General features: G+C 46.7%; 2 protein-coding genes across 3 annotated transcripts; both read left to right on the forward strand.

The window, feature by feature from the left end:
* Positions 1–3266: 3266 nt before the first annotated feature.
* On the forward strand, positions 3267–18112 carry PPP1CC (protein phosphatase 1 catalytic subunit gamma). The gene is made up of 7 exons (XM_066331645.1): positions 3267–3493; positions 12232–12363; positions 13385–13615; positions 14661–14765; positions 15703–15926; positions 16287–16421; positions 16857–18112. The coding sequence occupies exons 1-7, from the start codon at positions 3439–3441 to the stop codon at positions 16944–16946; spliced, it is 972 nt and encodes a 323-aa protein (XP_066187742.1). The 5' UTR covers positions 3267–3438; the 3' UTR covers positions 16947–18112.
* Positions 18113–20914: 2802 nt separating this feature from the next.
* HVCN1 (hydrogen voltage gated channel 1) lies at positions 20915–26204 on the forward strand. Of its 2 annotated transcripts, none has more exons than XM_066331648.1 (6): positions 20915–21019; positions 22442–22668; positions 23139–23243; positions 23485–23716; positions 25605–25717; positions 26036–26204. In XM_066331648.1, the coding sequence occupies exons 2-6, from the start codon at positions 22477–22479 to the stop codon at positions 26099–26101; spliced, it is 708 nt and encodes a 235-aa protein (XP_066187745.1). In that variant the 5' UTR covers positions 20915–21019; positions 22442–22476; the 3' UTR covers positions 26102–26204. The 2 variants fall into 2 exon arrangements, with proteins under 2 accessions (XP_066187745.1, XP_066187746.1); XM_066331649.1 differs by having other exon boundaries at positions 20997–21075.
* The last annotated feature ends 1 nt before the right edge of the window (position 26205 follows it).

A 26205-nucleotide genomic window follows, 5' to 3' on the forward strand; every position in this document is an offset into this window, starting at 1 on the left:
CCTCGCAGCTTGTTCCAGCTGCTCCTCTTTTGTCTGACAAATCAGCGCCACCCACCCCCAAAACCCTGCTGAAATTTGGGGGTTAGCAAAATATTTTAGGCGTGAAAAGCCTAAGGTGTGCACGAGGCTTTATCTTGACTGTAACACCAGGCAAGCTGGGTGCAAACAGTAGGAGTTATGAAAACATTGGAATCCTGGCTGTGGAGCGAGTTAGGAAAAATAACACCTGACCCACAAGTCACCCATTCTTGTTTTGGCACTGTTTGAAGAGCCCGTGTAGATCATTGTTTGAAATGTACACAAACACACAGAATTTCACGGGCTTAGCAAATATGTAATCTGAAAGTGTGAGTGCCTCACATTTCTGAGGATCCACCTACAAATAGGGATAAATCAGAAAATATTTAATTATTTTTTATGTATAATTATTTTATATTATACACGTATGTATGTGTACATGGTGTAAATATGATGTATTGTATTGTACTCACAGTATATGCATGTGTATGCATATACAAATTTATATATGTATACAGAGCAATACTAAAATCTTATTTTTCTTCTATATGTAGGTGGGTATTGTATATGTAATTTTTATATTCTTAAATCTAACCAGATTATAAGCAACAGTACAATAATAAAGCAACATGTGCAAGGTGCAAGGGACAGTGAGGACAAATCAGTGGGGAAAGGTGTTTTGCACAGAGGCTTCCAAGGAATGAGACCAAAGTGGTGATTCATAGAGCTTCAAGGGGGGAAAGGAGGAAAAGACCCAGAGGTCTCAGAGCTGTGAGCTGTGAATGATTTGTGCAGAACAAATTGTCCATCACTGTGTATTTAGCAAGTAGTAAAGTAGGAAAAAAATTGTAGACAAATTGAAAGAAGGGGTGGAGATGTTGGTATATGAAGCGTGAGCTTCAAAATTATCGAATGTTTCAAGCCCATTTGCAGAGTTTAAGGACAAAGGGATTTCCCTGATTGTTCCCTCTCTGGAAATAAATCTGTTCCTCCTCTAGAAATAAATTATTGTTGTGAGCAACACAGAAGAACAAAACAGTTTCACGATATTTATGACACTTTGGCTGGGTCCCTTTTCTAATCAAGGTGTGGGGCCAGGCTGGTTATTTCCTGCAGAGAAAGGCTACCTTATTAAAAAGATAATTTTGTGGTGGCATTTTAATATAACTCTGGCTCTCCATGGAGTTTACTGATAAGGAAAAGTCCTTTATTTTAATGAGAATGAGAAAGGCCCTGTGCAAAAAACGTAGCCCCTTCTGAACAGGACACCAAACGTTGGCAGCTGCTCTTGAGATTTGGAGCTGGAACAAGGCAAGTTGGTTATCAAGGTGATGACAAGGCCTTGATAGATTCACCTTTATCTCTCATTTCTCTTCTTTCATCCTGGCTACGCCTCTTTTGACAAGAATTATCAGTGCTCTGGACCTTGCCTGATGTGGTTCAGCAAGTGAGACAGATTCTTTGCCCTGACCTTCTTTTGAAAGGCCGGTTCTGTCCTTTCAGAAATACAGGGCTTCCAAGTGAGTTCCCAAGAACATCTCCTGGGTTGCACCTGGGTTGCTAAGCTCTTCCATTCCATTCCATTTCCTAGAGCATTAACAGGAGTGAAAAAGACTCAACACCCCACTAAAGGTGCTCAGATCCCCAAAGGATTTGTCCCTGGAGAGGAGGTAGCAGCTGAAGGGTGAGATGAGATGAAGATATTTCCAGAAATGAAAACAAGGCCAGGAAGGTTCCTCTGGAAACACAGGACCAATTTTCCTCGTTAAATAATTCAGCTAAGTCCAAGAGAACAACTCGCCCTGCAGAATTAGGAAGGATTTGAAAGAGAAAGAAAGCATTCGGTGCAAGAGCCGGAGGGGGCCGTTCCCCGAGAAGGTGCAGCACAAAAATAGATGTAAATCTGCAAAGGCTGTCACGTTGAAGTAAATCTGAAGTAACTCTATTGTTTTCCATGGGGTTACTTTGGGTTTACACCAGCGTGACTAAGATTAGCATATCAGCTTGGGCGTGCTCGATACGATAACTGTTCGCTCGGGGAAGTGGAGCGTTGAGGCTGCACTTGCAAGGGGCTGGAGTGTTTCAGGTAGACTCTGCATCCTCTTATCTCCTTCCTCCCCCAGACCTGAGATGTGCTGAGACTGCAAGTCCTTTGCTTTATCACCAGCACAAATCCGAACTCTGCTCCGGCCCCAGCACGGCAATGAGCTGTAATGAATATTGTATAACTGCCGGCGGGAGGAATCCAACAGGAGAGTGGGAGCAATCCACGCAGGGAAGGGAGGGGAGGAGGAAAGAGCTTGACACAGCCAGCCCTGCAAATTAAAGCAGGAGTAAATAAAGCAATTAAACAATATGCAGCCCGAGATACAGACTGAATAGTGGGAAAGGTTCACAGAGCCCGTCCCCTGAACAAACACCATCCAGTTCATGAGCACCACCTCATCTGAGGGCTTGTAGCCAAGCTGTAGCTACATATAGAATAAAATAATAATAGTGTGAAATAAGGTAGTGAGATGGTTTTGAACGAGGAGGTTAATTCCTTCACCTGCAAGGACTTGAAAGTGCTGTACGTTTGCTTCTTGAAGGATTTGCAGGTGCAGAGCCACGTGCCTCAAGGTGCTCCGGAGCTGAGGGGCTGCTCAGGACACGTTGCCTCAACCCGTGAGGCAGAGGTGGCTCAGTGTGAGGTGAAGGACATGAGGACTGTGCTCCCCCAGCCCCACAGTGGGGTGAGGAGCCCCAAAATCCCACCTGAAGCCCCCATCTCCCTCACACGGGGTTTGGGGGCCATGACTGCTGTGGGGGGACAAAGCGAGGGCCATGGTGGCCCTTTCCTGTTCCCCGCACACCGCAGTCTGCAGGAACCCTACAAGGTACAGACCTTCCTCCGCAGAAGGGGTCATTAGGCATTGCAACTGGGAAGTGGTGGAGTCCCTGTCCCTGGAAGTGCTCAAGCAACGACTGAATGTGGCACTTTGTGCCATAGGGGTGACATAGCGGTGTTCGGTTATAAGCCGGACACGACAATTCGGGCTGAGATTCTGGGACCGCCACCCTGGTTCCGCCGCTCTGCGACTGTCGCGACACGGGGAGGCGGCACCGCGGCACTACTTCCTGTCCCGGGAACGGAAGGATCCCGCAAGCGGGCCGCATCACCCCGCCCGCTCTTCCCGCCCGGCCTATAAAGGGTTTCCGCCGGGCCGCGTCGCGCTCGTAGTATCCGTGCGCCAGGCGCTGAGGGGACGGCGGCCATTTTGTTCAGTGCTGGCTCTGTGCTGAGGGGGCGGGGGGGCAGAGAGAGCGAGGGAAGGCGCAGAGCAGGAAAGGGCAAAAACGAGACAGAGCGAGGAGCGGAGTCGGGCCGGCCAAGCCGCGAGCGGAGCGGCGGGGAGGGCTCCGCCCGGCCGCTGAGAGGCGATGGCGGATATAGACAAGCTCAACATCGACAGCATCATCCAACGGCTGCTGGAGGGTGAGGGTCGAGGACGGCGCGGTTGTGGGGGCGGCGGGGCCGATGCGCCGCGTCCCGCTGCCCGGCGGGGGCTGAGGGGACAGCAAAATGGAGGGGCGAGAGGCGCTTTGTCTGCCTGGGGTCGCCGCCGCCGCCTCCCCGCCTGGCTCGGCCCCGCAGCCCCAACTTTCCCCTCAGCCCGTGTGTTTCCCAAGCGTTTCTGCCTTTTGATCTCCCGGCGCGATGCTGGGAGCAGCCGGCTGCCCTCTTCTCCTCCCCTGCAGTTCTGAGGGGATGCTTAATCTAGTCGTATGTCCGAATGAGGGGATGCTTAATTTAGTAGTATTTTCGTAGGAAGGTCTTCTAAAAAGCCTAGGGTGTTCTGTTGCCTTTCACGCATACTCATGGGATCAGTGCATGGCTGGCTAGTCGTGGGGCTCTGGAAATAAGACTCAGCGTGTTTAAAAGAGTGTTCGAGGCAGCTTTTTAGCAAGTCGGGAGGGGACTGTCATGGGTTTCAGTGTATGCTGGGTTTAGCTTTGATTAGCTGCTTGCATTAAAGCTGCCACAGGATTTTGGCTCTTAATTCGTAACATATGGTGGGTTTTTAGGTGCGAATAGAGGGTTGCGGTTTGGTGTTTCAGACAGTCTGAAAAAGGGCTTATTGTCTGCTATTGTTGGTGCTTTAAGGTGAAAAGAGTTGCCTGGGAGTTTGTAAATCAAAGGAAGACCTGGAAGTTGCAGGGGGTGTCTCCAGCATCATCCCTTTGCTTGCAGGGATCAGCGCTGGACTGGGATTGACTGCTTTTAGGGCAAAAGACTGAGAAGTTGCCAGTGACAAATTCTTTTCCAGGCATCAAGGAAAACCATAATTATTCAGAGAAGGAAGCTCTCCTGATCCAGCCTCGCTTCACGTGTGTCAGGCTTCTCATCTGGACTTACTCTTGAAAAGCTTGGTCAGGGATTTAACTTTTTTCCATTTGGCACGAAGTCAGCTGAGATGTTGCTGAGAAAAATGATGAAGAAATGTCTTTTCTTGCACACTTTCCTTCTCGCAGGGTTTTGCTTGTGTAATGCTTGGATAGAAAAAGGTCGGGCAGAGGAACAGAAATTCCGCTCTAGAAATCAATTGGAGTTAAGAAATCCTGTAGATGAATTATGGGATCATTGAATAAGTAAAAGTAAATGGGGTTTTTCCTCTGATCCGGTTTGGGTTTTGCCTGTTACCAATTTAAACCGCCCTGGTTTCAATTATTTAAAGACTTCCCTTCATAAAGTTAGACCAGGATTTTCCTGAAAATCTAGTAATACGACTTGTAAATGTCAGCTCTTGTAGGTCATATGTTTGGTGACATATTAATACATGCTCAGTTTAACTGCAGGTATTAGTTACACTTCTTACTGATTTCCCCAGGTGTAACAAATGTGGTATTTTCAAAGTGTAAATTTTCATTTTTAAAAGCATGGATTAGACCTTTCCTAGAAAGAAATTTCTCTGTTTAAAGTTTCAAAAAGTAGTAAGTGTCAATATGTTCTGCTCTTACTCAGTTTATATCAGCATTAGATGTTTGGAGCAGATAAGAGTTCATAAATCAGGCTTCGGAAGGTTTACTGACATCTTTTAAGAGGTGCTTCATGCAATTACAGACATTACCTGAGGTTGCATCAGCTGCCAGAACTGAAATTAATTTTTTGTTCCTTTATTAATATTGCAGCTGGGATTTTGGATTCCTTGAGGCAATGATTGTCTTTCAATATTTAAAACAATTACTGGTGTTAGCAACCCATGTTAGTGCTTTATTTGTTGATTATTAAATGTCTGTTCTAAACATCTTTGCCAGACAGAGAGTAATGACTGACCTTTTCCAGGGTCATTTTTATACTTTTTTTTTCCCCCGCTAAAACATTGCTGCATTTTAGCACACGTTGCATTTTAGATTTGGATCAAACAAATGATTGTTTTTCGGTGCAGTTCTGGTAGAACAAGTGCATAATGTTAGTTACACAAAGTGTGGTGTGCCCATGAGCTCTCAATATCCCTTCAGACAAGGCTGCAGACACATTAAAATCATACTCAGGCAGGAAAACACTGCAAAATCTGGTTTAATCATCAGCTCACAAACTGAATTGCCCAAATCCTTGTGCAAGCTGTAATTTTAGAGCAATTTGGTATTTCATTACAGTTCTCTTTAAACTTTAAATACTTGCACATTTTTATGGCAGTTAACTTCAGGTGATTTTGCTACTAAAATTTAAAACCTGTGAGCAGGGAGCTTAGCCCTTTCTAAAGGTACCAAACCCCAGTGCTCAGGAGATTGTGGATGAAATGCTGGAAATCAGTGAGCAGATACAGTTGGGGATTTGTTCTCTCATGAGCCTTAGCGTTGCCCTGTTGGAAGAAGCAGTGAATCGAGTCTAATGGTTGAGGTAAAGTGAAGGGTGAATAATAAATTACCCTTGCTTTTTGTCCTTAATACAGGATATTAATAATGTATTTGTGAGGGATTTTAGTTGCTTTCTATCCTGACTCCTTTGCTCAACTGACATTATTTCTGCTTTTCCCCCAAACAGTGATGTTCTCCCACCTCCATTAGGCTATTTAGGTGAAATTATTAGCTTGTTCTTTAAGAGGCCTGGAAGTACATACTTCAGCTAAGGTAGATATTTGAAGAGTCTTCCCTGCCCCAAATGTTTGTAGTACAGAACCATTTGGCGTTGAAATGTCACAAAAAACCCATTTTTCAGTAGCATTGTTCTCAACCTTGGAAAGCCATTCAAGGAAAATATTGAAAATACTACTTTTTTTTTTTTTTTTTTTTTTTTTTTTTTTTTCTGTAATTAAATTCATGTTTTCTCCCTTCCTTACTGATGAGGGTTGTGTCCTGCTAGGAGCAATTTCCTGAGTACAGCGTGTCTGACTTTGTCACTTTTGGGAACTATAATATCCACAAGAATAAGACTTGTAAAGTGTAATAACTAACAGTATCCTGCTCTGAGCTTTGAAATGTTTTTAAGTGTCCTTGATATTAGATAAAAATTCAAATATTAATGGAACTTATTCACTTTCCTGAGGAATGAGACAGGTCAAACATGAGAGCAAATTGTGCCCCTTTTCTAGCAGGGGTACTGAAGGCAGCAGCTGCAGCTGTGTGTGCCCAGTCAAAAATGCCAGCAGACAAAAAGATGCTAAAAAAACTCCTTGTAAGATAAAAAATCAGCAGCACCTGTATGGTCTTGGAAAGGGCTGCAGGAAATGGCAGAATTCCTGCTTGCCTCAGTAAAGAATGAGTGACAAATCCCGAGACTCCCTGAGTGTGAGCGTGGCTTCCTTTCTGTGTCATGTCAGATGGGGCTGCTGTAAGCTGAGCTCCTTATCCATTTCCTTCATCTCGTGTGCTGGCAGCTTTTCCACATCAGTAGGGTCTGGCTTGGAGCTCACAGTCACCTCTTTAGAAAACAGGATTGAAGTGTATTAGTCTTACCACGGTAACGATAAATAATGGCTAAAATAACCATTTCAGCACATCTAAGTGACCCCAGTTGAAATGTGTTTCTGCAAATCTCTGCTGTGCTGCCTCCTCTGCAAGGGAGAATTGAATAATGAATGGAGGCTACTTTGGATAAAGCCACACGAGGCTACAACGGTGGTAGCCATGAGAGCTGAATCCCTGCCTAGTGCACTAAAATCAGCAAAAAAGATTCTTAAATCCTTAAACATTTCTGTTTATACACCCACAGATTTCTATTCCCAGTAAAGCCTGTTGTAGAGATGTCAAGGAGATATTATCTCTTAATTTGCTTTAAATGGGGAAAGAATATCATCTACTTATTAAAAATAGTTGAGCTAAAGAGCATGGGTAAGATTTTGCTCACCACAGAGAAGATGTTTTCTCACAAATGCAGTCCTCTAAATTTTTTTTCACCTTTCTGCCAAGTACAGCATTAATTTGGTCTGCAGGGTTGCTTGCCCTTTAGCTTCATATGCTGGGGTAAGTGATTCTCAGAGATGTTAATCTGAAATGTCATATTTACTCATGGATGAGTTGGGATGCTGTGGTGAAGTTTCTCATGAACAAGCAACACTTTCTGACCTCAAACCATATCATTTTCCCTAGTTTGTGTAGCTTGATGTTAATTGTTTCCTGCTGTGGTGCAGCAGTTTCTTTCTAAGAGTGGGAAATGGAAACTCTTAATTCCAAAGACCAGTATTAGATTCTTGTCAATGCCATGGATTCAGATAAGTCTTTTAAACTCTGTGCCTGTTGCTCAGGCAGTGAAGTGGAGGAATTTGTCCCCTCTGTGTGCAGTGTGAGTACCTGTTGCTCCTCACCTGTCTGCAGTGTGGAAATACATTACTGGATTAAAAACTTGCAGTCATGCAGAATCTTCCATTTGATAACACTGCTGTGAACTTGTGACATACTAGAAAGCAGATGAGAACTTTTTAGAGCCTTGTGCACTGAGGAGATGCTTTTCCATTTCAGTTTTGAATTTGAAGGGATCAGATGAAAGCTGGTAGTGCCTGCAGTAAAGTAAAACCTTTTTTTACGTCAACCACTTTCAAGTTATTTATTCCCTTTGTGCCTGTGGTGCAAAACCGACTGTGAAACTGTCATTGGGAACTGCTAAAAACTAGATTAAAACCGACCTGTGGTATTTTTGGAAATGTCACTATGATTGCAGACATCTTAACGTAAAATATGGTGAAACTGAGAGACTTGTTTAATAAGCCAGGAGAATGAACTGACCTGTAGATAGACTATTTATCTTCAAAACATTTTCTGTAGGAGAACTTGATTCTCACACTTCAGTTGACAGTATTTCAGCTGCTGCTTTTAATGCAATGCTGAATGGAAATGAGATGTTTGGATCGCTGCAATTTCTGGCATTTCTGAACTTCCTGCTATTTTGGAATCCTTCTCCAAGTATCTGTCTCGTTCTTGTTAACCTTGACTGACGTAAGGACTGTGGCACCAGAGCCAGGATTGGGAGATGCTGGGGGTGGGTTGGGATGTGGGAGTCTGTTGTACTCTGCCTGCATATGGTCTCAGACTGTTGTACATTCTGCATCCCCCAGCTCCTGACCCGTTTATCCCTCCCAGGGAAATGAAGGGTAGTTCTCGATGTCAGGCAGGGTTCTGACTCCTGGCAGCTGCAGCTACACTTTGGACTGGCTGTTTGCTCGCTCCAGAGTGACGGGCTGCCTCGAGTTCTTCTCTTCTTCCCTCTCCTTCCTTTCCCCCTCTGCTGGGCGCCTGTCATACTGCTCTGTTTATAGTACACTCATTTTAGAGCTGATGTCTTGTTTCCATCAGTTTCTCCCTGTCTTGGAAATCAGTGATAATTTTGATAGTGGACCCTTGTGTTCAGAGCAGTACCTCTGCAGAGATCATCCAGGCTCCAGGGAGGGATTTTTTTTCTATAGTTGTTTCCATCTAGTGGAGAGTTTATTTTTTCACAACTTCTCATATTTGTACAGTAAGAAAGGTTTTACCTGTCAGAGGACTGCCCAGACTGGACACTGAAATTCAGGCTCTAGAGAAATTATTTCTAAGAACAGGAGCATCTCTGCCTAAAGAGGGTGGGAAAATTGTGCTGTCTGGAAATGCTGCAGCAGTGGGTTCAGACACAAATAAAATACCACTTGAAATAGGCTGACTTTTTTCCCCAAATGATTAATCTTTAGCTTGTTCCGCTGTCAGTTCCAGGCTGTCGTTTCTGAGAGGTTATTTTTTATGCATTGAAAGGGCAAATGTGCCTGTACAGTACTATCGAGCTGCTCTTTTGACTTCATGACCAAGCTGTCAATTAGTATTAAACTGGCTGATCTCCACAAGCTGCCTTGTTTTGGTCCAAAGCAGAGAAACAAACTGTAAACAATGTATTTTTCATAATGTATTGTTTTTGCCTTTCTTAGAAGGACTAAGTAACTTGAAGACCCAGAGAAACCTTTTAAGAAGTCATTAAGAGTGAATATCCTGCATTTGTGTGCCAGCTCTTTCATTGTGGATGAGAAAATCCTTGCACTAAAAATACAGATCCCTCTAACCAAGAGCCACTGCTGCATTTTTGATTTTTCTGAAGCCAAAGCCACTTTTGTTTTCCCAGCTTTTCAGGACATACAAGTTAATGTCACAAGAAATTGAACGCACTCTTCTCCTCTGTGCGGGTTCCATGTTGGACAAAGTGATGAAAGTGTCACAGGCAGGCAAAGCTGAACCAAATTTTCCTGTTCTTTCATCCATGGTGTCTGTCCCAGTGAGTTTGGGAAGTGCAGCAAAGCATCATTTCATTTTGTCAAGGTTTTCTGCAGGCAGGTGACTAAAACTGTGTGAGGATTATACCAGTTCAATGAAAATGTATTGGAAAAACCTAGAAAACCTGTGTCTGAAACAGTGTTCAGATCTTCATTTAATCTTGAGCAAAAATGAATGCACATGCTTTATTCATGAGCTTTAGTGACTCAGTGCATTGCATAGTCTTTATAATATTTTGTACTTTTTAATTTATGGATGTGAAGTACAGGGTTTGATTTTAGCAATTTCTAAGAAGACCAAATCATGGCAAATTAGATTTTTTGGCTTCACAGAAAAGTGAATACAAGTATTTTATATTATCAAAAAAAAAAAAAAAGTGAATTGTAATATCGTGATTAACTGACCATTCATTTTGTATTTACAGTTCAGCTAGTATATCACTTAATTCTAAAAATTTCTGTTCTTTATTGCTTCTGGATATTTGGCATTTTGAGTAGTTTGCTTGTTGCTCAGGAGCCTTTGGAAAATTACTGTATGGATGAAAAAATGACTGTGTGGATGAAAAGCCTCATTCGTGATAAACTGCTGTGACAAAGATTTAACTTCCATTTACATGCTTCATTACTTCTGAGATTTTAATGAAAGACATGAAGTGCAGTGGTAATTCCAGTGTTGGCATCTAATGTCAGTGCTGAGTGATAACACGTGGGCAGCGAGGAACAGAGGGAGCAGGTAGAGCTTGAAAGGGAACACTGTTAAAGCTTGTGACCTGCAGTAATGTCACAGGGGGTGAAGTGGAGTTTTGTTCTGAGGTTGTTTGAGGAAAGGTGCTGAGTTTAGGTCAGTGTGGGGCAGCAGCGCCGCCCTGCCGGGGTCTCTGGGACTCAGGGAAGGGTTCTGAGGCAGGAACACCACCAGTGTCCTGGATTTCATGGCTGTTACACGGTCATTGTTTTACTCATGGTCTGCATAAGCTGAACAGTGTTTGCTCTGCTCGATCAGAGGCCTATGGGAAAGTCAGGAGCTTCTTCTGTGCTAGTGAGAAATTGGAACACAACTGCTTCTTGTTCCTGCTGTTCCTAAAACTCGCCTCGAGCACCCGCAGCCTTTCCCGCTGCAGTTCTCACTTGGCTTCACACAGCGAAGGCCCACAGTGGTGGCAGAGATTTGAGTCATCCGGAGCTTTCCCATTTCTCACTCCGAGGTTAAACAGTAGCAAAGGAATTAGACTGAACTGGTAGCTAGCTACTGTTATTCAGGACTTCAGGATACTGCATGGGTTCTTGTGTTTGAAAGGATACAGGCTTGTTACTTGCTTTTTTTGCAATTAAATACCAGACCTTTTTGGATAAGGGTGTAGATTGTTCGGTCTCAATGCCACAGAGTTGCTCACAATAAGTCACCTAACCTGGCAGCCTTAGCAGTGGAGGGTTGTTTCTGCGGGTGTTGTCAGAGTGTTTCCAGCCATCTGAGACTCAAGTTCTTGGTGATTTGGCTTTGCTGCGGCTGAACCAATGGGTTACATTGTAGAAGATGACTGCTGCTCTTACTCCTCCTTTTTTTTCTTCAGCCTGTTACATATTACCAGTTTTGACACCAAATAAAAATACAGGCTTCAGCAGTAATGGCATACTCAGAGGTTTGTTTGAATTCAGTCTTAACCCTGAATATTTACAGATAAATGCTGTAGTTACAGCACTACTTCTGTGGAAATGTCCTTTGTACTTCTGGGCAACAGAGACTTGTTCAGGCCAGGCTGATGTCCTTGTCCAGGGCAGGAAGCAAAGCTTTAATGGATGTTAAAGGAACAAACTGTAATGAATTGTTGCAGTGGGGGAGATGGAAGGCTGTGAAGGGTGGGAGTTGGGAAGAGGAAGTGCTTTGGGGCTGGGAGATGGTCTCCTCCTGGCTTGTCTTTTACCCTGCTCAAAGGCACAGTGATGATGGCAGCTGTTTTGTCATCATGATCCAGACCTATTTCCTTGCTGATATTCTTTACCTTCCAGTCATGTGGGTATTTCCCCTCCCTGTTTGGGCAGTACAGGATTTACTGGTGCTCTGGTCTTGTTTAGGTACTGCCCTGGGCGAGGTGATTTGCTGCGTTAGGGAGACTTGCACATTTGTTGGTGATTGAGTGGCCTTCAGCTCAAGTTCAGACAGCTTCCAAAGAACGAGCACATAACTGCTTCACTAACAAATAACATGTAAATAGTCACATTGTCCAAGGTGGGGTTTATAACTGAACAGAACTGAACTGATGCTATTTAAAATGTGACGTTTTTAACGGGGGAAGTGTTGAGCCATGAATTCTGTTAAATGAAAGTAGCATACGACTGGAACAGAACACACTCCCCTTTCCCTGGGACTGCCAATTCACCCCAGCACACCAATCTTACCCTGGTGCCTTCTCATTCAGTGCTGCCTTGCCATTTAGTCAGACTCTTAAAATAACACCAGGAATGTTGCTGGTTTTGATAACTGACTTCTGACACCTCCTGACAGTGCGAGGATCAAAACCAGGCAAAAACGTCCAACTTCAAGAGAATGAAATTAGAGGACTGTGCTTGAAATCCAGAGAAATCTTTCTGAGTCAGCCTATTCTACTAGAACTTGAAGCTCCACTGAAAATCTGTGGTGAGTACTGTGAATTTTGGTTTGATCTTGGGGGAGGTGTCAGGTAAATGCAGGCCATAAGCAGAGAACAAGTACCAGATGCTGCTTTCTCTTACTAATACTGAAACAAATAATTGTAGCAAAAGGCAAAATAAAACCCTGCTGGATATGTAGGGCAGAGGAGTGGAGAGGGGGTAACGTGTGGGAATTGTACTTGGGACCAAAATAATCCAAACCCAGAAAGCAACTGGTCCAGTTTCACCAGGCTGGGGGAGAGATTCACATGAAGTTTTGGAAAGAAGTTATCAAAAACATAATATTTGGCCCAACTGTGCCTGAACAAGGGGAAACAATGAGGAACCCCAGAATTTAATGTGCTGTCATTCACAGCTGAACAGTGGTTTGACAGTATTTTAAAATCCTGCTGGAAACTTAAATTTCTCTGTCTTGGAATTACTTTCTAGTTTGGTTTCACTATGTTGCATACAGCAGTGCTCATTTTGCACACATGTACATGTCTACTTATGCTAAAAGAATGAGGAATGTCAACATAAAAGCCTCAATAAATGCAATTTTGAAAGCTTCCAGCAAATAGTTTATCCTACTCTAAAACAGAGGACTGACTTCAATTTGAAGCAGCTCGATCCATATTTATAATACTGGCAGTCTAAAATCATGATTTAGTGTTCTGCTTGTCAGAAACAAACCCATGATTTACACCAAAGGCAGAAATACCAATTTAATTTTTGATGCAGTTTCTCTGCTAGAATTTGAATTACTGGGTGTTTCCAGAAAACGCAGTTGTTTTTTTGGAGTCTTGATTTTTTTAAAAAAAAAATACACACAAATATTTTTGTGTAACTACCATTGCATAGATATCAAAACATGATTATTTTATATACATTAACTGCCATTTTAAGTATGTTATGGGCAGTGTCTTCACTGCAAGCTTTTTTCTTTCTGGAGCATCTTTAATTTATTCTTTCTTTAGAATCAAAGTAGTGAAGGGTCACTGAAGTGTCATGTCTGAATCTCCTTGCAGGTGACATCCATGGGCAATACTATGACTTGCTCCGACTCTTTGAATACGGGGGGTTTCCACCAGAAAGCAACTACCTGTTCCTTGGTGATTATGTTGACAGAGGAAAACAATCTTTAGAAACAATTTGTCTGCTATTGGCCTACAAAATTAAATACCCAGAGAATTTTTTCCTCCTCCGAGGGAACCACGAATGTGCCAGCATCAATAGAATTTATGGGTTTTATGATGAATGTAAGTACCAGGCCTGTGTGCCTCTGCTGGGGACAGCAGGGTGGCAGTGTTGGATGGTTCCTTCCTAGCTTGAAATGCCCTCTGTGCTCTTTAGAGGTCTCCTTGACCTGTTTTATGGAGGGGAGTCTGTCCTTCCTCTGGCAGCAGCCAAGTGGGTAATTTTATTTGTTGGCTGCTGTGTTAACCAACAATTCTCACTGGTAAAGCTCATAAGATAAGGGCATCTCATGGGAGATGGGAGAATTTAATTTGATGTGCATTACAGAGGTTCACCTCTCTTTCATTCTTCTGGGGCTATGTACAGACTGTGTGATGGGGGCTGTATGTACACCTTTCCCACACACAACAAGTAATTTTGCTGTGAAGTAGAAACCAATATTCCTGTTTCAAAGGACACACGATTTAATCCAGATAATGTAGAGATGATCCTGTTAAATTAATTGCGCACTGAAGCATGTCGGAACTTGTGTGGTGGGACACACTTGGCTTGCAGATGACAAGATGTGCGCTCCATGTCTTGTTCTCCTCCTGTGAGGAAACAAAGATGTGTGGCATTTCAGAGTTGTCTCCTCAGAGATTAATCACAGGCTTAGTCATATATCACAAATATGTTCAGGGTTCATATCTGGGAAGAGTCCCTTTGAAATGCATAAAACTGTGGTGAGTTCGTTGTTCAGTGCTGTTTCATTTCTCAGTCCCATTTATTTGCCGGAAGTGAGTTTATGTGGTAAAGCAGAATCTTAAAGAAAATCTGCTTTTCAAGAGTTGCTGTCTTCCCCTGAAATGGCAAATGGCAAGATTTTCTGCAATAGATCAAATTCTCCAAGGAATAATTCGCCAAAGCAAAGTTGGGATTGGAGACCCTGGTTGTCAATTGTTGTTCAAGGACTTACGGTGTCCTTGAAGCTGTGCCACACTGAGAGACCTTTGCCACTGTCTTTAAACAATTAAATAAGTCAGAAAAGTCAACCTGATCTATGTTAGGTTGATTGTGTTTGTGTTAGAAAAGCACATTGACTGGGTTTTTCTCCCCAATCTCTTCTAGGTAAGAGAAGATACAATATTAAGCTGTGGAAAACCTTCACAGACTGTTTTAACTGTTTACCAATTGCAGCTATTGTGGATGAGAAAATATTCTGCTGTCATGGAGGTGAGTAGCAGTTCCTTAGGTGATGTTTGAGGAGCTGGAAAACTCAGTCATGGCAGTTTCATATTTACATTGCTGAAGCTTCAGAACTTAGGGATTTTTCTTTGCCTTGGCTCATGTATGAGGAAGGGTTGGGCCCAATGAGTGTCAGTTTTGTGAATCATGGAGCTGGTTCAGACACGATCTGCCCTTCCTTTTCCACCAAAAGTCACCTTTATTAGCCTCTCCTTTGGAGTCGAGAGTCCTTGTAGGGTTTTTGGAGTTCAGTGTCTGTCCTGAAAACATCTGTTTTCGCAGAACCAGAGTGGTTTGGGTTGGAAGGACCTTTGGGGATCAGTCAGTAGAATTCCCCCACCATGGGCAGGGACTCCTGTCACTAGGTCGGGTTGTTCCATGCTCTGTATGAGCTGATGGTTTAGTTAGTAGAAATTGATAGATGCCACATGATACAGCTTTTTCAGGTCATAAAGTACAGATTGCTCCTTAAATGGTTTATCGCTTGCAAGTCATTACAGTTACCCAGGAATTCACATCAGTGAAAAATGGTACGAGATTGGTTTGATATTTTATTTCATCTTACCAGGCCTGATCATCACAGTGAACATTCCCTGTGATTCCTGGTGTTGATGCCTCTTTTATTTAACAGCTCTTTTATCAGACACTTGCAAAATATTAGTGAGATTATTGTAATCCTATAAAATGTGGAAATGGCCTTACTTTATCTTGCTTCCAGTAAATCTCCTAGAAAGTGACTTCTGTTCCAAACGCTTCAGAACAAATGCTGGATTTTAAAAACGTCAGTGAATGTCGCCATTGAGCTACGTAAAATGGCAGCGGTGAATCACTTTGAATCCAAGTTATTTTTGTCCTGGATGAATGTCAGTGTTGCAGAGCAAAGCTGGACTCAGCTGGGCCCTGCCTGTGTCTTCCCTGTGAACAGGTTTGTCACCAGACCTGCAGTCAATGGAGCAGATCAGACGAATCATGCGCCCCACGGATGTACCAGACCAAGGCCTCCTGTGTGATCTCCTGTGGTCTGACCCTGACAAGGATGTCTTGGGCTGGGGTGAAAATGACAGAGGAGTGTCCTTCACTTTTGGTGCTGAAGTGGTTGCTAAGTTTCTCCATAAACATGATTTGGATCTCATATGTAGAGCTCATCAGGTATTTTCATTTTGTACATTAAACCCTAAAATAATTTAGATTTGTAATCTGAGGTGATCACCTGGTCCAGCCAGCCAAGCTGTAAATACCTGTGAGGTTTTCTGAATGAGTCCCAGTGTTTAACAGCCTTTATAATGAATGTTTTCATATAAACTCTGACTCTCTTGAGCAAGGGTTTTCTCAGTGTTAATGGACTCTGTTGCTGAGCTGGTTGGTGTGATGCTCCTGTTCTGGGGTAAAAGTTTAAAACTCATGCTCCTTAAACACAGCCAGGTTAGCTGCTGCTGCATCTGGGAAATTGTTTTGCACCTTGTCAAGAGGAAGCTGCCCAGACTAACACCTCTGCTTTTGTCTCTAAAGGTGGTTGAAGATGGATATGAGTTTTTTGCAAAAAGACAGTTGGTAACTCTCTTTTCTGCCCCAAATTACTGTGGAGAATTTGACAACGCAGGTGCCATGATGAGTGTGGATGAAACACTAATGTGCTCTTTCCAGGTACAGTATCTGAAGATTTTTCCCTCCCTATTTAGTGAGGTCACACATTAAATTTGTGCTATTTTGAATCAATGTTTTACTCTTAAATGACAGTAAGGCTTGTTTCAAATAGATCTTTACAGCTGTCACAGGTAGACAGGGCAGCATTTGCATTCATATCTTCAAAAACATGATAACCCTGTGCTGGAGTAGGGGGACTGTTTTATCCTGGAATTAAGTCACCCAGGCAAAGCAGTTGGCTGCCAGCTGCTCCCACTGCTGTGGACTCTGAAGCAGCTGATCCCAAGGCCCAGCCCAGCTTGGGGCAGGAAGCACATTGATTTCCTGGCACATTGAGACTTGACCAGAACAACCATGTAGTGCCTTTACCAGTGAATTACTGTTTGACTGGAAGGCAGCTAAAATTTTTGCTAAATGACCCCTCTGTCTTTTCAGATTTTGAAACCTGCAGAGAAGAAGAAGCCAAATTCCAGCAGGCCCGTAACACCTCCCAGGGGTATGATCACAAAACAAGCCAAGAAATAGTCACTTTGGCACTGCCTTGTTGGGACTTGTATCATAGTCTATAAGCTCCATTTTTAAACCTATCATGTGTGCTGTTCAGCTTGCTCAAAATAGATAATGTGTTTGTGGTTTTCCTTTCCATTTGATGAATGGCATTTGCTGGTTGTAACAGCGAATGAAAGATTTTCCTCCCTCCCAGGAAAAGAGTTTGAAAGTCCCCCTGTGTCGGTGTTCCAGCTGCACACACTCCACAGCACCTCCCTGTCAGCCAGGTAACGTGGGGCTGGCAGGGCCTGTACCATGAGTAGTGTAAATCTTGTTCTTTAGGATCTAAAGAGGGCACTCGTGTGCTGTGAGAGTAGAGATTGTTCCTGTCAGCGATGACATGCTGTTTATACAAACCACTGTGAACTTTTTTACGTTCATTTTTGTTTTAAAGGGATTGCTTTTCTTTTAATGTCTTGTCATGTACACATTAGTTTTATTGCTGTCGACATTAGGAATAACCTTCAACCTTGCCAGCACCACTGGTAGGATGTATATTTAATTCAGACACACATCCCTCTCCGTATACTTCAGATGACAAAGCCATTATTTTAAGTGTTTGTGTCTCCTTCCTGAAGCCAAAGTTCACTTAGAAACCCGTTTGTACACAACCTCCCTGCCGAGTTGGCCGGGCTTCCCATCCATGCCTTCCTCTCGGAGAGAAAAGGAAGTGCTGGCTGGAAATAGCAAACAGAAAGGCTTGTCCATGCTCAAAGTGAACACGTTTTTTGTACAGTTTCCGTGTGTTCAGTCGAGCAGATCCCAGTGCTGAGACAGCAGTCCCGGGGCAGTGACACAAACAAACGGCTCTGGGAGTGACGGAAATGGCTCTGGATCTGCTGGAAGGGGTTTGTGCATTTCAGCATAAAGACTTTGTTCTACAAAGAAACCTAGAAACTCGCTTGATAAGCCAACCAGAGGTGTTGATCTTGATCACCGGTTTATATAAATCTCTCACAGAATCTTGTTTTTTAAAAACTGTTGATCTTTTTTGAACAGATGACAGTGTACAATATCATGTAGTGAAAATCACTTATTAAATGAAGAAGTTGTTAAATCTTCTCAGTGTCAATTTATCACAACATATACACTACTGCTCTCCAAGGGCCTGACGTAGAGAAATAAATTGTTCTGGAAACCCACGGATTCTTGGTTTGGATTTGTCTGAGCTGCAAGAGGCGATTTTAAAGTGTTGGGTTTAGCTCTGGGTCTGGAGCCTCAGGCAGAGGTCCCTCCTAGCTCAGGGTGCAGCTCCTGCAGCACCACGTGTGGGCCACTGGTCCTGAGCTGGTGTTTGCCACAGCTCTGCTCGGGCTGGCAGCAGCACACGGGCGTGGGAGGACAGGCTCAGCTGCTGTTCATTGTTCTGTGCACTGAGGGCTTGGCCTTGAGTGCAAGTGCTGCTCCGAGAAGGTTGGGGCTGAGACCAGACCCATTTCCTCTGGTTTTAATTAGAGAACTAAATTTCTGGTGAAATGAGGAACCCGGGTTTTATCACTGCTGGCTATCGGGGCAGGAGGCTTGGGGTGCCCGGCTCACACGGGTGGCTCTGTGTGGGTGGGTGAGGTGTGTGCCAGCTCCAGGTGCCTGGAGTCCTTCACTGCCCTGTGGAAAATGCTGTGAGTGTTCAGCACTCAGAGGAGGTGCCTGGTTCTACCCTGTCCCTGCTCTAGGACAGCTGCAGTGCTGCTGCATCTGCTGAGGAATGAGTTTGTCACTGGAAAGCCCAGCTCTGTCCTGGTGTCCCACTGAATTCCCCTCTACTTCTGCAGTGAGTGAGACTCGCTTGCCACAAAAGCATTTCCTGGTCAGTCTGCAGCTATTAACTTTATATTTTGAATGTATTTCTCTGAATCGAAGAGCCATTTTCCTACTCTGAAGGTATTTTCCCCTTCCCTCTACAGCTGATTAATCAAAAACCTCTTACTACCTCTGCTGAGCTTGCTAGATCAGATGTCAGAGATTACCTGGTAAGGCTTTCTCACAAACTTACTTTCACCCTTTGAATCACACTCGTGGTTTCCTTTATAGCTCTATAATTTTCCTCCCTCCCTGTCCAACACCCTCACATCTGTTGTGGGTGACAGCACACAGGGAACCAGTTGGGATGTGCCTGCCCTGGAAGGGACACGGTCACCTCTCCTCTGGCTGTGCCACACCTTTGTCCTCCATGGCTTGTTTTTTTTCTCTGCCCAAACACAGTTTCAGTGACACAGGTGCCTGTTCTGGGCTGTGCTCTCTGCCTGGCTGCATTCCCCGAGGTTGGGTCATTCCTCAGGCCCCCGGGGTGGGAAGGGAAGGGGCTGCTGCTCCTGCTGTGGGTTGTGATCAACAGCTCAGGCACATTTTATCACTATTTTTTGGGGCTGGGTTGTTTTGATTGGTGGAGGAAGAGAGGAGGAGTAGATGCTGGTTGCCAATTGTTTTTCCATAATACTTGTAGGAATATCAAGCTGACACATGGAGAGCCTGGAGCAGCCCTGAGCCTCCCAAGGGTCGTGTCCCCACAGCCCAACACCAATTCCTGCTGGCCCAGAGCTCTGTGGGTGCTGCAAAGAGTGGATTGGGTTGGGGAGGGGCACTGGGCTGAGCTGGGGGTCTCCACAACAGGTAGTAGGAAATTGTGGTAAATCCAAATTCTCTTCAATCCCTGTTGTGTGCCCTGGGAAGAGCGGTGAGATGAGGCACTGTCATGTTGGGTGTCCCTCGAGACACTGGGGTGTTCCCCTGGTTTCCCCGAGGTGAAGTCTGTCCTTGCCATCCAGCTGTGGAAAGGCTGGTTTTCCACACAGGTCATTGCTGCGTGTTCCTGGTTTGCTTTGGATGTGTCAGGGCTGTTGTCGTGTTCAGCTCCAGGTCAGCCTGACTTCAATAACAGCACATCAATTTTCCTTGGAACATCTGGACCTCGTCCCCAGCAGAGCTCAGGCCACAGGGGAACACGGGGATTTTATACACACACACCCCTCATGGTGGGAGTTTTCTCCTTAAACCCCATAGTCCTCACCCAAAAGGGGCTGGATCTGATGAGCTCTCGGGTGCAGATCTTCCCCATTACCTGATTGCTGTTTACTGGACTCAGCTGAAACCTGAATGCCCAAATGAACTGGAAACCCCCAGGTAAACCTCCCTGTCGCAGGGGCAGGGCTGTGCCTTTGCTGTCCCACCCCGGAGCTCTGTGAGTCGCTGCTTTGGGGTGATGGTTGAGGGATGGGGGACCCGGAGCTCCAGGAGGTGTTGTCACCTGTGCTCATTCCCCACTGCCCTGGGAAGGACAGGGATGTGTGCTTTGGGATGAGCTGCTAGAAAATACTCAGGCTGCAGGAAAAGCTTTAAGTACTCTCTAGGAAGAAACCCTTTCAAAGAAAGAAACATCTTTGGGCTTTAGGAGCACAAAACTGGAGAGGTGTTTAATTCCTCGGAGAAAGTTGGAAATATTTTCAATTTGCTCCAGAAGTGCCACAGAGATGGGTCCCAGGTGCTTTTCACAGCTGAGTTTTCCTTTGGATTTCCCAAACTAGCTTGTGTTTGAGAGATGGAGGGGGAACCCTAAACGTGAAGAAGCCTCTGACAAAACACGAGCCTATAAATGGAGGCGATTAATCCAGGCCCGATTCCTGGATTTTACAGCCCACATTGATCCCTGTATCTCCAGCGACTTCATGGAATTAATCTGTCCGTGCTCAGCAGCTCTCTCTGGGCTCGGCAGGGTCACAGTTTAAGTTCACTATTCTCTTGGATCTTTGCTCGTTGTTTCGGGAGATGGCGAAAAAAGTTTAAAAACAACGGGAAAAAAAAAAAAAAAGTTTAAACTCCATCTGGCCTGTCCTGTTCGGGCAGCTCCGGCGGAGAGACGAACCGCGGGCAGCTTAGGGGGAAAAGGCTGCGGAAATGGGCAATGTCGGAGCGGGGCAGGAGGGGGCCTGGCTCGGGGACCCGCTGTAGTGTCTGGGGCGCGGCGGGGCCGCCCCCGGCCGGGGGGAGGCGGAGCCGGGCCGGGGGAGGCCCCGCGGCGGCGGGCGGCAGCGGGAGCAGCCGGGACGCGCACGGTACCGGGGCCCGGGGGGAGCGGGAGGCGGCCGGGAGGGTCCCGGGGCTCGGCTCGGTGGGTGCGGGCCGGGGTGGGCTACAGCGGGACCCTCCCGGAGCTGCCACGTCCTTCCCCTCGGGGTCCCGCCGCGGCCCGGGGCTCCGTCCTGCTCTGGGCGTCGCCGTGGCCGCTCCGGTCAGTGCTGGGGACGGGGGAGGTTTCGGAGCCCCACGGTGCTGGATGGATGCTCCATTCCCGGTGGGCTCCAGGCCCCGCGGCAGCCCCAGGCCGTCCCGCACGGAGCAGGGGGCTCGATGCCCGGGGCCGCTCCCCGCGGGCTCCGCTCGGCGCCCGGTGGCGGAGAACGAAGGTGCTGCCCCTGTGACAGCACCGTGCGACCAGCTCCTTCCTCCCGACGAGGCGGCCGGAGCTGGGAGCGGAGCCCCCGCGGCCCCGGGGTGGCGAGGAGAGGGCGAGCAGCCCGGGGGCACGGGTGGGTCAAGGGAGGAGGCTTGTGCTGAGCTCCCCGGGCGGCTCTGGGTGCGCCCGCAGAGCGCGATGGGGATGTACTGGCGGCAGGAGCGGATCTCGGAGGGTTTGTGGGCCAGACAGCCTCGCAGGGCTGCCCGAAGAGGAAGGGAGGTTGGCGGGGTTGTGACAATACGAGAGCCTCTCCTGCGGCCAGCAACGCAGCCCAATCTGGAGGACCCCGGGTCTTGCTCGTCCAGCGAGCTCGGAGTTCCACTCGTACGGTTTTCATTGCTGGAGCGTGGCCTTAAATCAGGAGTTTGGTTTGATGGTCCTGCCCCTCGCTGTGTCCCCGCAGGGATGGGCTGAAGCCGGGATGCTCTAGGGTGAGGTCAGCTCTGGGAGGGAGATGGGGAGGACAATGTCACCCACCTGCCAGGCTGGAATGTGGGCATCACCTGCATAATTTGCCTGCAAAGGGTCATTGGTATTAACAGGGTGTCATTGGTATTAATGGAGGGAAATTATGGCTGTTCCTCATCCTGGCAGTGTGACCAGAGGATGAGGATGCTGGGTTCAGCTTCACCATCAGCTTCCCTGCATCAGTGTTAGAAACACAAGAGCAGCTTCCCCCACCTCCACCACGAGGTGCCAGATAAGGGCTGGCGCTTTTTGCTCCGGTAATCAATGCTTTGTTTGGAGAGGTTTGGAAATACCTTGTGAGGAAGTTCCTTGTTGAAGAGCAGCACGGTGGGGTGCAAACAGAACTGGAAGGCAGCAGGGGCTCCTCGTGGTGCCGGGGGAGGTGATGCAAAACCAGTGGTATCACCATGAAGCAACTTCCCGTCAGCAGGGCCCAGCCAGCTGTGTCGGAATGTCACGCTCTTGTCACCCTCGCTGGGTGAGAAAAGGAAGATTTGGTAGCCTTGGTCAGCCCCAGACGGGGAGGTGACACTCTGCTCTTGCCCCTCAGACGTTGGCAGGGTGATGCCAGCTTGATCCAAAGCCATGTCCAAGTACCTGAAGCACTTCACGGTGGTGGGTGATGACCCCGTGCAATGGAGCAACGACTATCGGAAATGGGAGGAGGAGGAGGCTGGGGAGAAGCAGCCGGATGCAGAGATCAAACTGGAGCCCCCCAGGAGACACATCTCCTTCCAGTACATGATGAAAAAGCTCTTCAGCTCACACAGGTTTCAGGTGAGGCAGAACAAACCCAGGCCAAGGGCTCCTGTGACAGCAGAGGCGCTGTGGGATGGAGCTCAGGGAGAAGAGCACTGAGGTTGTGACCCCACAGTGCAAAGAGCCGTGGCTGATTCTGAGCTGAGCTGTCCTGTCGGAACAGAACAACTCTGCTGCAGGTGCAGATGTCTCCTGAGAGGAGACAAGCCCCAGTGCACAACCACCACAGCTCTGGCACGTGCTCTCCTCCAGCTCCCCGAACGCCCCCCACGCCAAGCAGGGACTGGTGGGGGGCCAGAGGATTCCATGTGGAATAACCCACCATTTGGGGCAGCAGAAGTGGGAGCAATGGAAAGCTCCATGAAGCACAACCATCCAAATCAGGGCTGTGGGCATCAGGGTGTGGTTAGCTGAAGGGGTGCATTGGCTCCTCTTCCTCCTCTGTCTCTGCTGGGATGGGAATTATGTTGGTTCTTCTCCTCCAACAGATTGGGGTTGTCTGCTTGGTGATCCTGGACGCCTTGTTGGTTCTTGGGGAATTGCTTATGGATTTGAAAATCATCCATCCGGACAGATACAATATAACCCCAAAGGTAAAATGTGAGGATATATCAACATGAACAGCAGTTCCCTCCCTTTGGTGGCTCAATGCCCCTTGGGTAGTCTGGGCAAGGCAGGACCTGGACTTCCAGCATTGCTGAGCTGGTGTTCATGGAAGAAAAGTCCTTGTATAGCCAAACCAGAGGTGCCCTCAAGCAGCAGGGACTTTCCAGCCTGCCCTGCCTGTGTGCACTCTGTGGGGCTTCCTGCCTTAAACTTGTGCTCTTTCCCCAGGTTTTCCACTACCTCTCTCTGTCTATTTTAACCATCTTCCTGGTTGAGGTGGGGTTTAAAGTCTTTGTCTACCGCCGGGAGTTCTTTTACCACAAGTTTGAAGTGCTGGATGGGATCGTTGTCATCGTGTCCTTCATCCTCGACATCGTCCTCATCTTCTTGGAGCACGAGTTTGAGGCCGTGGGGCTCCTGATCCTCCTGCGGCTCTGGAGGGTGGCCAGGATCATCAACGGTGGGTCCAGGGCTGGGCTGGACTTGCCAAACTTCCCTGAGTTACCTGGGCTTTGTTCCTTCCTCAAACCCAACCCCTGGGGTCTTGCTCTCCCAGAGAGCTCAGAGTTTCCACCTCTGTGGTTTTTCTGGCTGGAATGTGGCTTTAACCAGACTGCAATTTCTTTGGAGCAGCGACAATCTGCTGCTTGTGTTGGTGTGATGCCTCAGGTGCATGGCAGCCAGGCACATTCCCCCTAAAATTCTCCATAATCTGTTCCTGCAGCCTTCTCCTGGAGAAGGATGGCTCATGTTCTGAATTTCCATTGTAGGATCCTTTTAGCAGGGGAGCCCCCGTCCTCCTAAATTTGCTGCTACAGCAGATAGGTTTTAATGCTCTGTTCTGCTGTGACTCCATTATCCCCTCCAGGGATGCTGCAGGGAATGTCTGATCTTACTCTAGATCTTTCTTGCTTGAATTCAAAGGGTTTGCCATGAAAAGAGAAATAGAAAATGTCCCCAAATCAGGCTTGAGTGATTTCACCGTTGTAACTGTAAATTGTTGCAAATAGATGTAAATCTGGACATATCTGAAACAAACATAGTTGCAAACATTTTCTTGCTTCTTGAGGAAGGAATTTTGGGATTCCAAAAACTCTGGCAATGAGATGATCTCAAATTCCTGCAGGAAACCTTCAGCTCAAGCTCTGTCCTGTGCCTATGTTCTCATTTTTGGTGGATGCTCCATATTTGTCACAGCTGTGATCAGAGAAGGGCACTGCCGTGGCTGTGCCCATTGCCCTCATCCCTTTTCAATGGGGAGAAAGTGCCTGGTCGGCAGCTGCCACCAGAAAGAAGAGAGATGTGAGAGCAGCTTGTGGCTTTCCTCAGTTCTGAGTGAAAGTCAGAGAGAAACTGGATTTGCGTGCGGCAGTGGGAACCACGGGAGCCCCACTTTACAGCACAAAACCAGGACTGCAATTCCAAGTGAATCCCCTCATCCTTGGGTGCTCCAGGCTCCCAGCCAAGCTTTATGCAATGTCCACCTGCTTGCAGCAAAAAGGGACAAAGGGAATCTGCCCCACGCTGGGGTGTTGGGTGTCAGTGCCTGGGCACGGTTCCTGCCGATGTTATCAATGCAAATGAGCAGCAGCGCTGCTTTGTCCTTGGAGAACTGAACCCCCAGAGCCCAAACTGGTGCCTGGAGCACTGGAATCAGGCATGATCCAGAGAAGCTGTGTTGGGAGGGAGAACGTGATGTTCTTCATGCTCTCATCAAGCTGCTTTGTTTTATTTTTGTGGGAAGAAAATACCTTCAAGCGTGGGGGCTGAGTTGACATGGAATCACCTAATGGTGCTTAGGGAGAAGTGACATCTCTGCCGTGAGGAGACACTGCCTGCTCTGCTCCCACTGCAGCTGTGCAAGGTGAAACCAAAGCCCTGTGGACCTGAGGATGTGCCAGGTCCTGTTCCTTTGGGATGTGCCAGGTCCTGTTCTGCCAAGCCAGAGCAATCAGCCCAGAAGGTGGAGGAGCCCTGTGGCCCAGGCCTTGCTCTGCTGTCACACCTAAAACTGCTAAAACACAGCGAAGCTGCCCCAGCTGCACCCCAGGGCTCTGCCAAGGGAGCCAATTCAGATTCAGGCTTTGAGTGACAGTCAGAGTGATTAATTCAGCTCTGAGGCCAGGCTGCCTCTCCCCCAGCAGAATATGGGTATTCAAATCCCTCCGGAGGCTGATTTAAAACCCTTCCTCATTAAGAAAAGCACTTGGGCAGGGTGGTTGAAGATGACAGAAGCTGAGCTGGAGAGGAACACGTTCAGCTCGTGGAGTACAGAGCCTGTGTGCTGTGAACTCCTGCTCGTGGCTGTTTTACAATGTAAAGCAAACCCACTGTGAATTGTTCCACAGGAATAATTTTATCGGTGAAGACCCGCTCGGAGCAACAAGTGGCCAAGTTAAAGCAAGCAAACCTGAAACTTGCCACAAGGGTGGAACAGCTGGAACACAGCTGTTTGGAGAAGGTAAAAAAAAAAAAAAACAACACTTTTAATTTGGGTTTACCTGCTAATGGGCATCCTTGTGCAAGGCTGGCACTGTTGGCTTGGTTCCCTCATGGGAAAGTGTGGGGTGAGCTGGGCTGAAGCAGCACAGCCCTGCCTGCACCTCCCTGGGCTGCTCCTCCTCAGAGGAATGATGGCCCTACCTCTGTCCTACTTCTTTTGGCCAGGCTGTGCTGTTTTCCTGCAGCAGGAGATGCATTATAGCAGTGGGAAGATCTGTGGGAACCTGGGAAGTTGTTTGCAGGCTGTTAATGATTTGAATTTTTTTGTTTCCTACAGGAGCAAGAAATCGAGAGGCTGAATAACATATTGAAACAGCATGGACTCCTCAGCCAGCAAAAATAGGAGGCCAGTTTTCCATGGTGGGAATTCTGCTTGGAGATTGCAGTGCTGGAATCTGCCAGCTTGACCTGAAAGGTTTTTCTGTCTCTTTGCTTCCTCTTGTATTG

The sequence above is a fragment of the Sylvia atricapilla genome, chromosome 17 (assembly GCF_009819655.1).
Source record: "Sylvia atricapilla isolate bSylAtr1 chromosome 17, bSylAtr1.pri, whole genome shotgun sequence".
NCBI lineage: Eukaryota > Metazoa > Chordata > Aves > Passeriformes > Sylviidae > Sylvia > Sylvia atricapilla.

Coding starts and splice junctions, on each gene's coding strand:
- PPP1CC (XM_066331645.1), top strand. CDS start 3,439: ATGGCGGATATAGACAAGCTCAACATCGACAGCATCATCCAACGGCTG. Junction 14,766..15,702: donor AATATTCTGCTGTCATGGAG/GTGAGTAGCAGT, acceptor CCCTGTGAACAG/GTTTGTCACCAGACCTGCAG. Junction 16,422..16,856: donor CACTAATGTGCTCTTTCCAG/GTACAGTATCTG, acceptor CTGTCTTTTCAG/ATTTTGAAACCTGCAGAGAA.
- HVCN1 (XM_066331648.1), top strand. CDS start 22,477: ATGTCCAAGTACCTGAAGCACTTCACGGTGGTGGGTGATGACCCCGTG. Junction 22,669..23,138: donor TCAGCTCACACAGGTTTCAG/GTGAGGCAGAAC, acceptor CTCCTCCAACAG/ATTGGGGTTGTCTGCTTGGT. Junction 23,717..25,604: donor GGTGGCCAGGATCATCAACG/GTGGGTCCAGGG, acceptor ATTGTTCCACAG/GAATAATTTTATCGGTGAAG.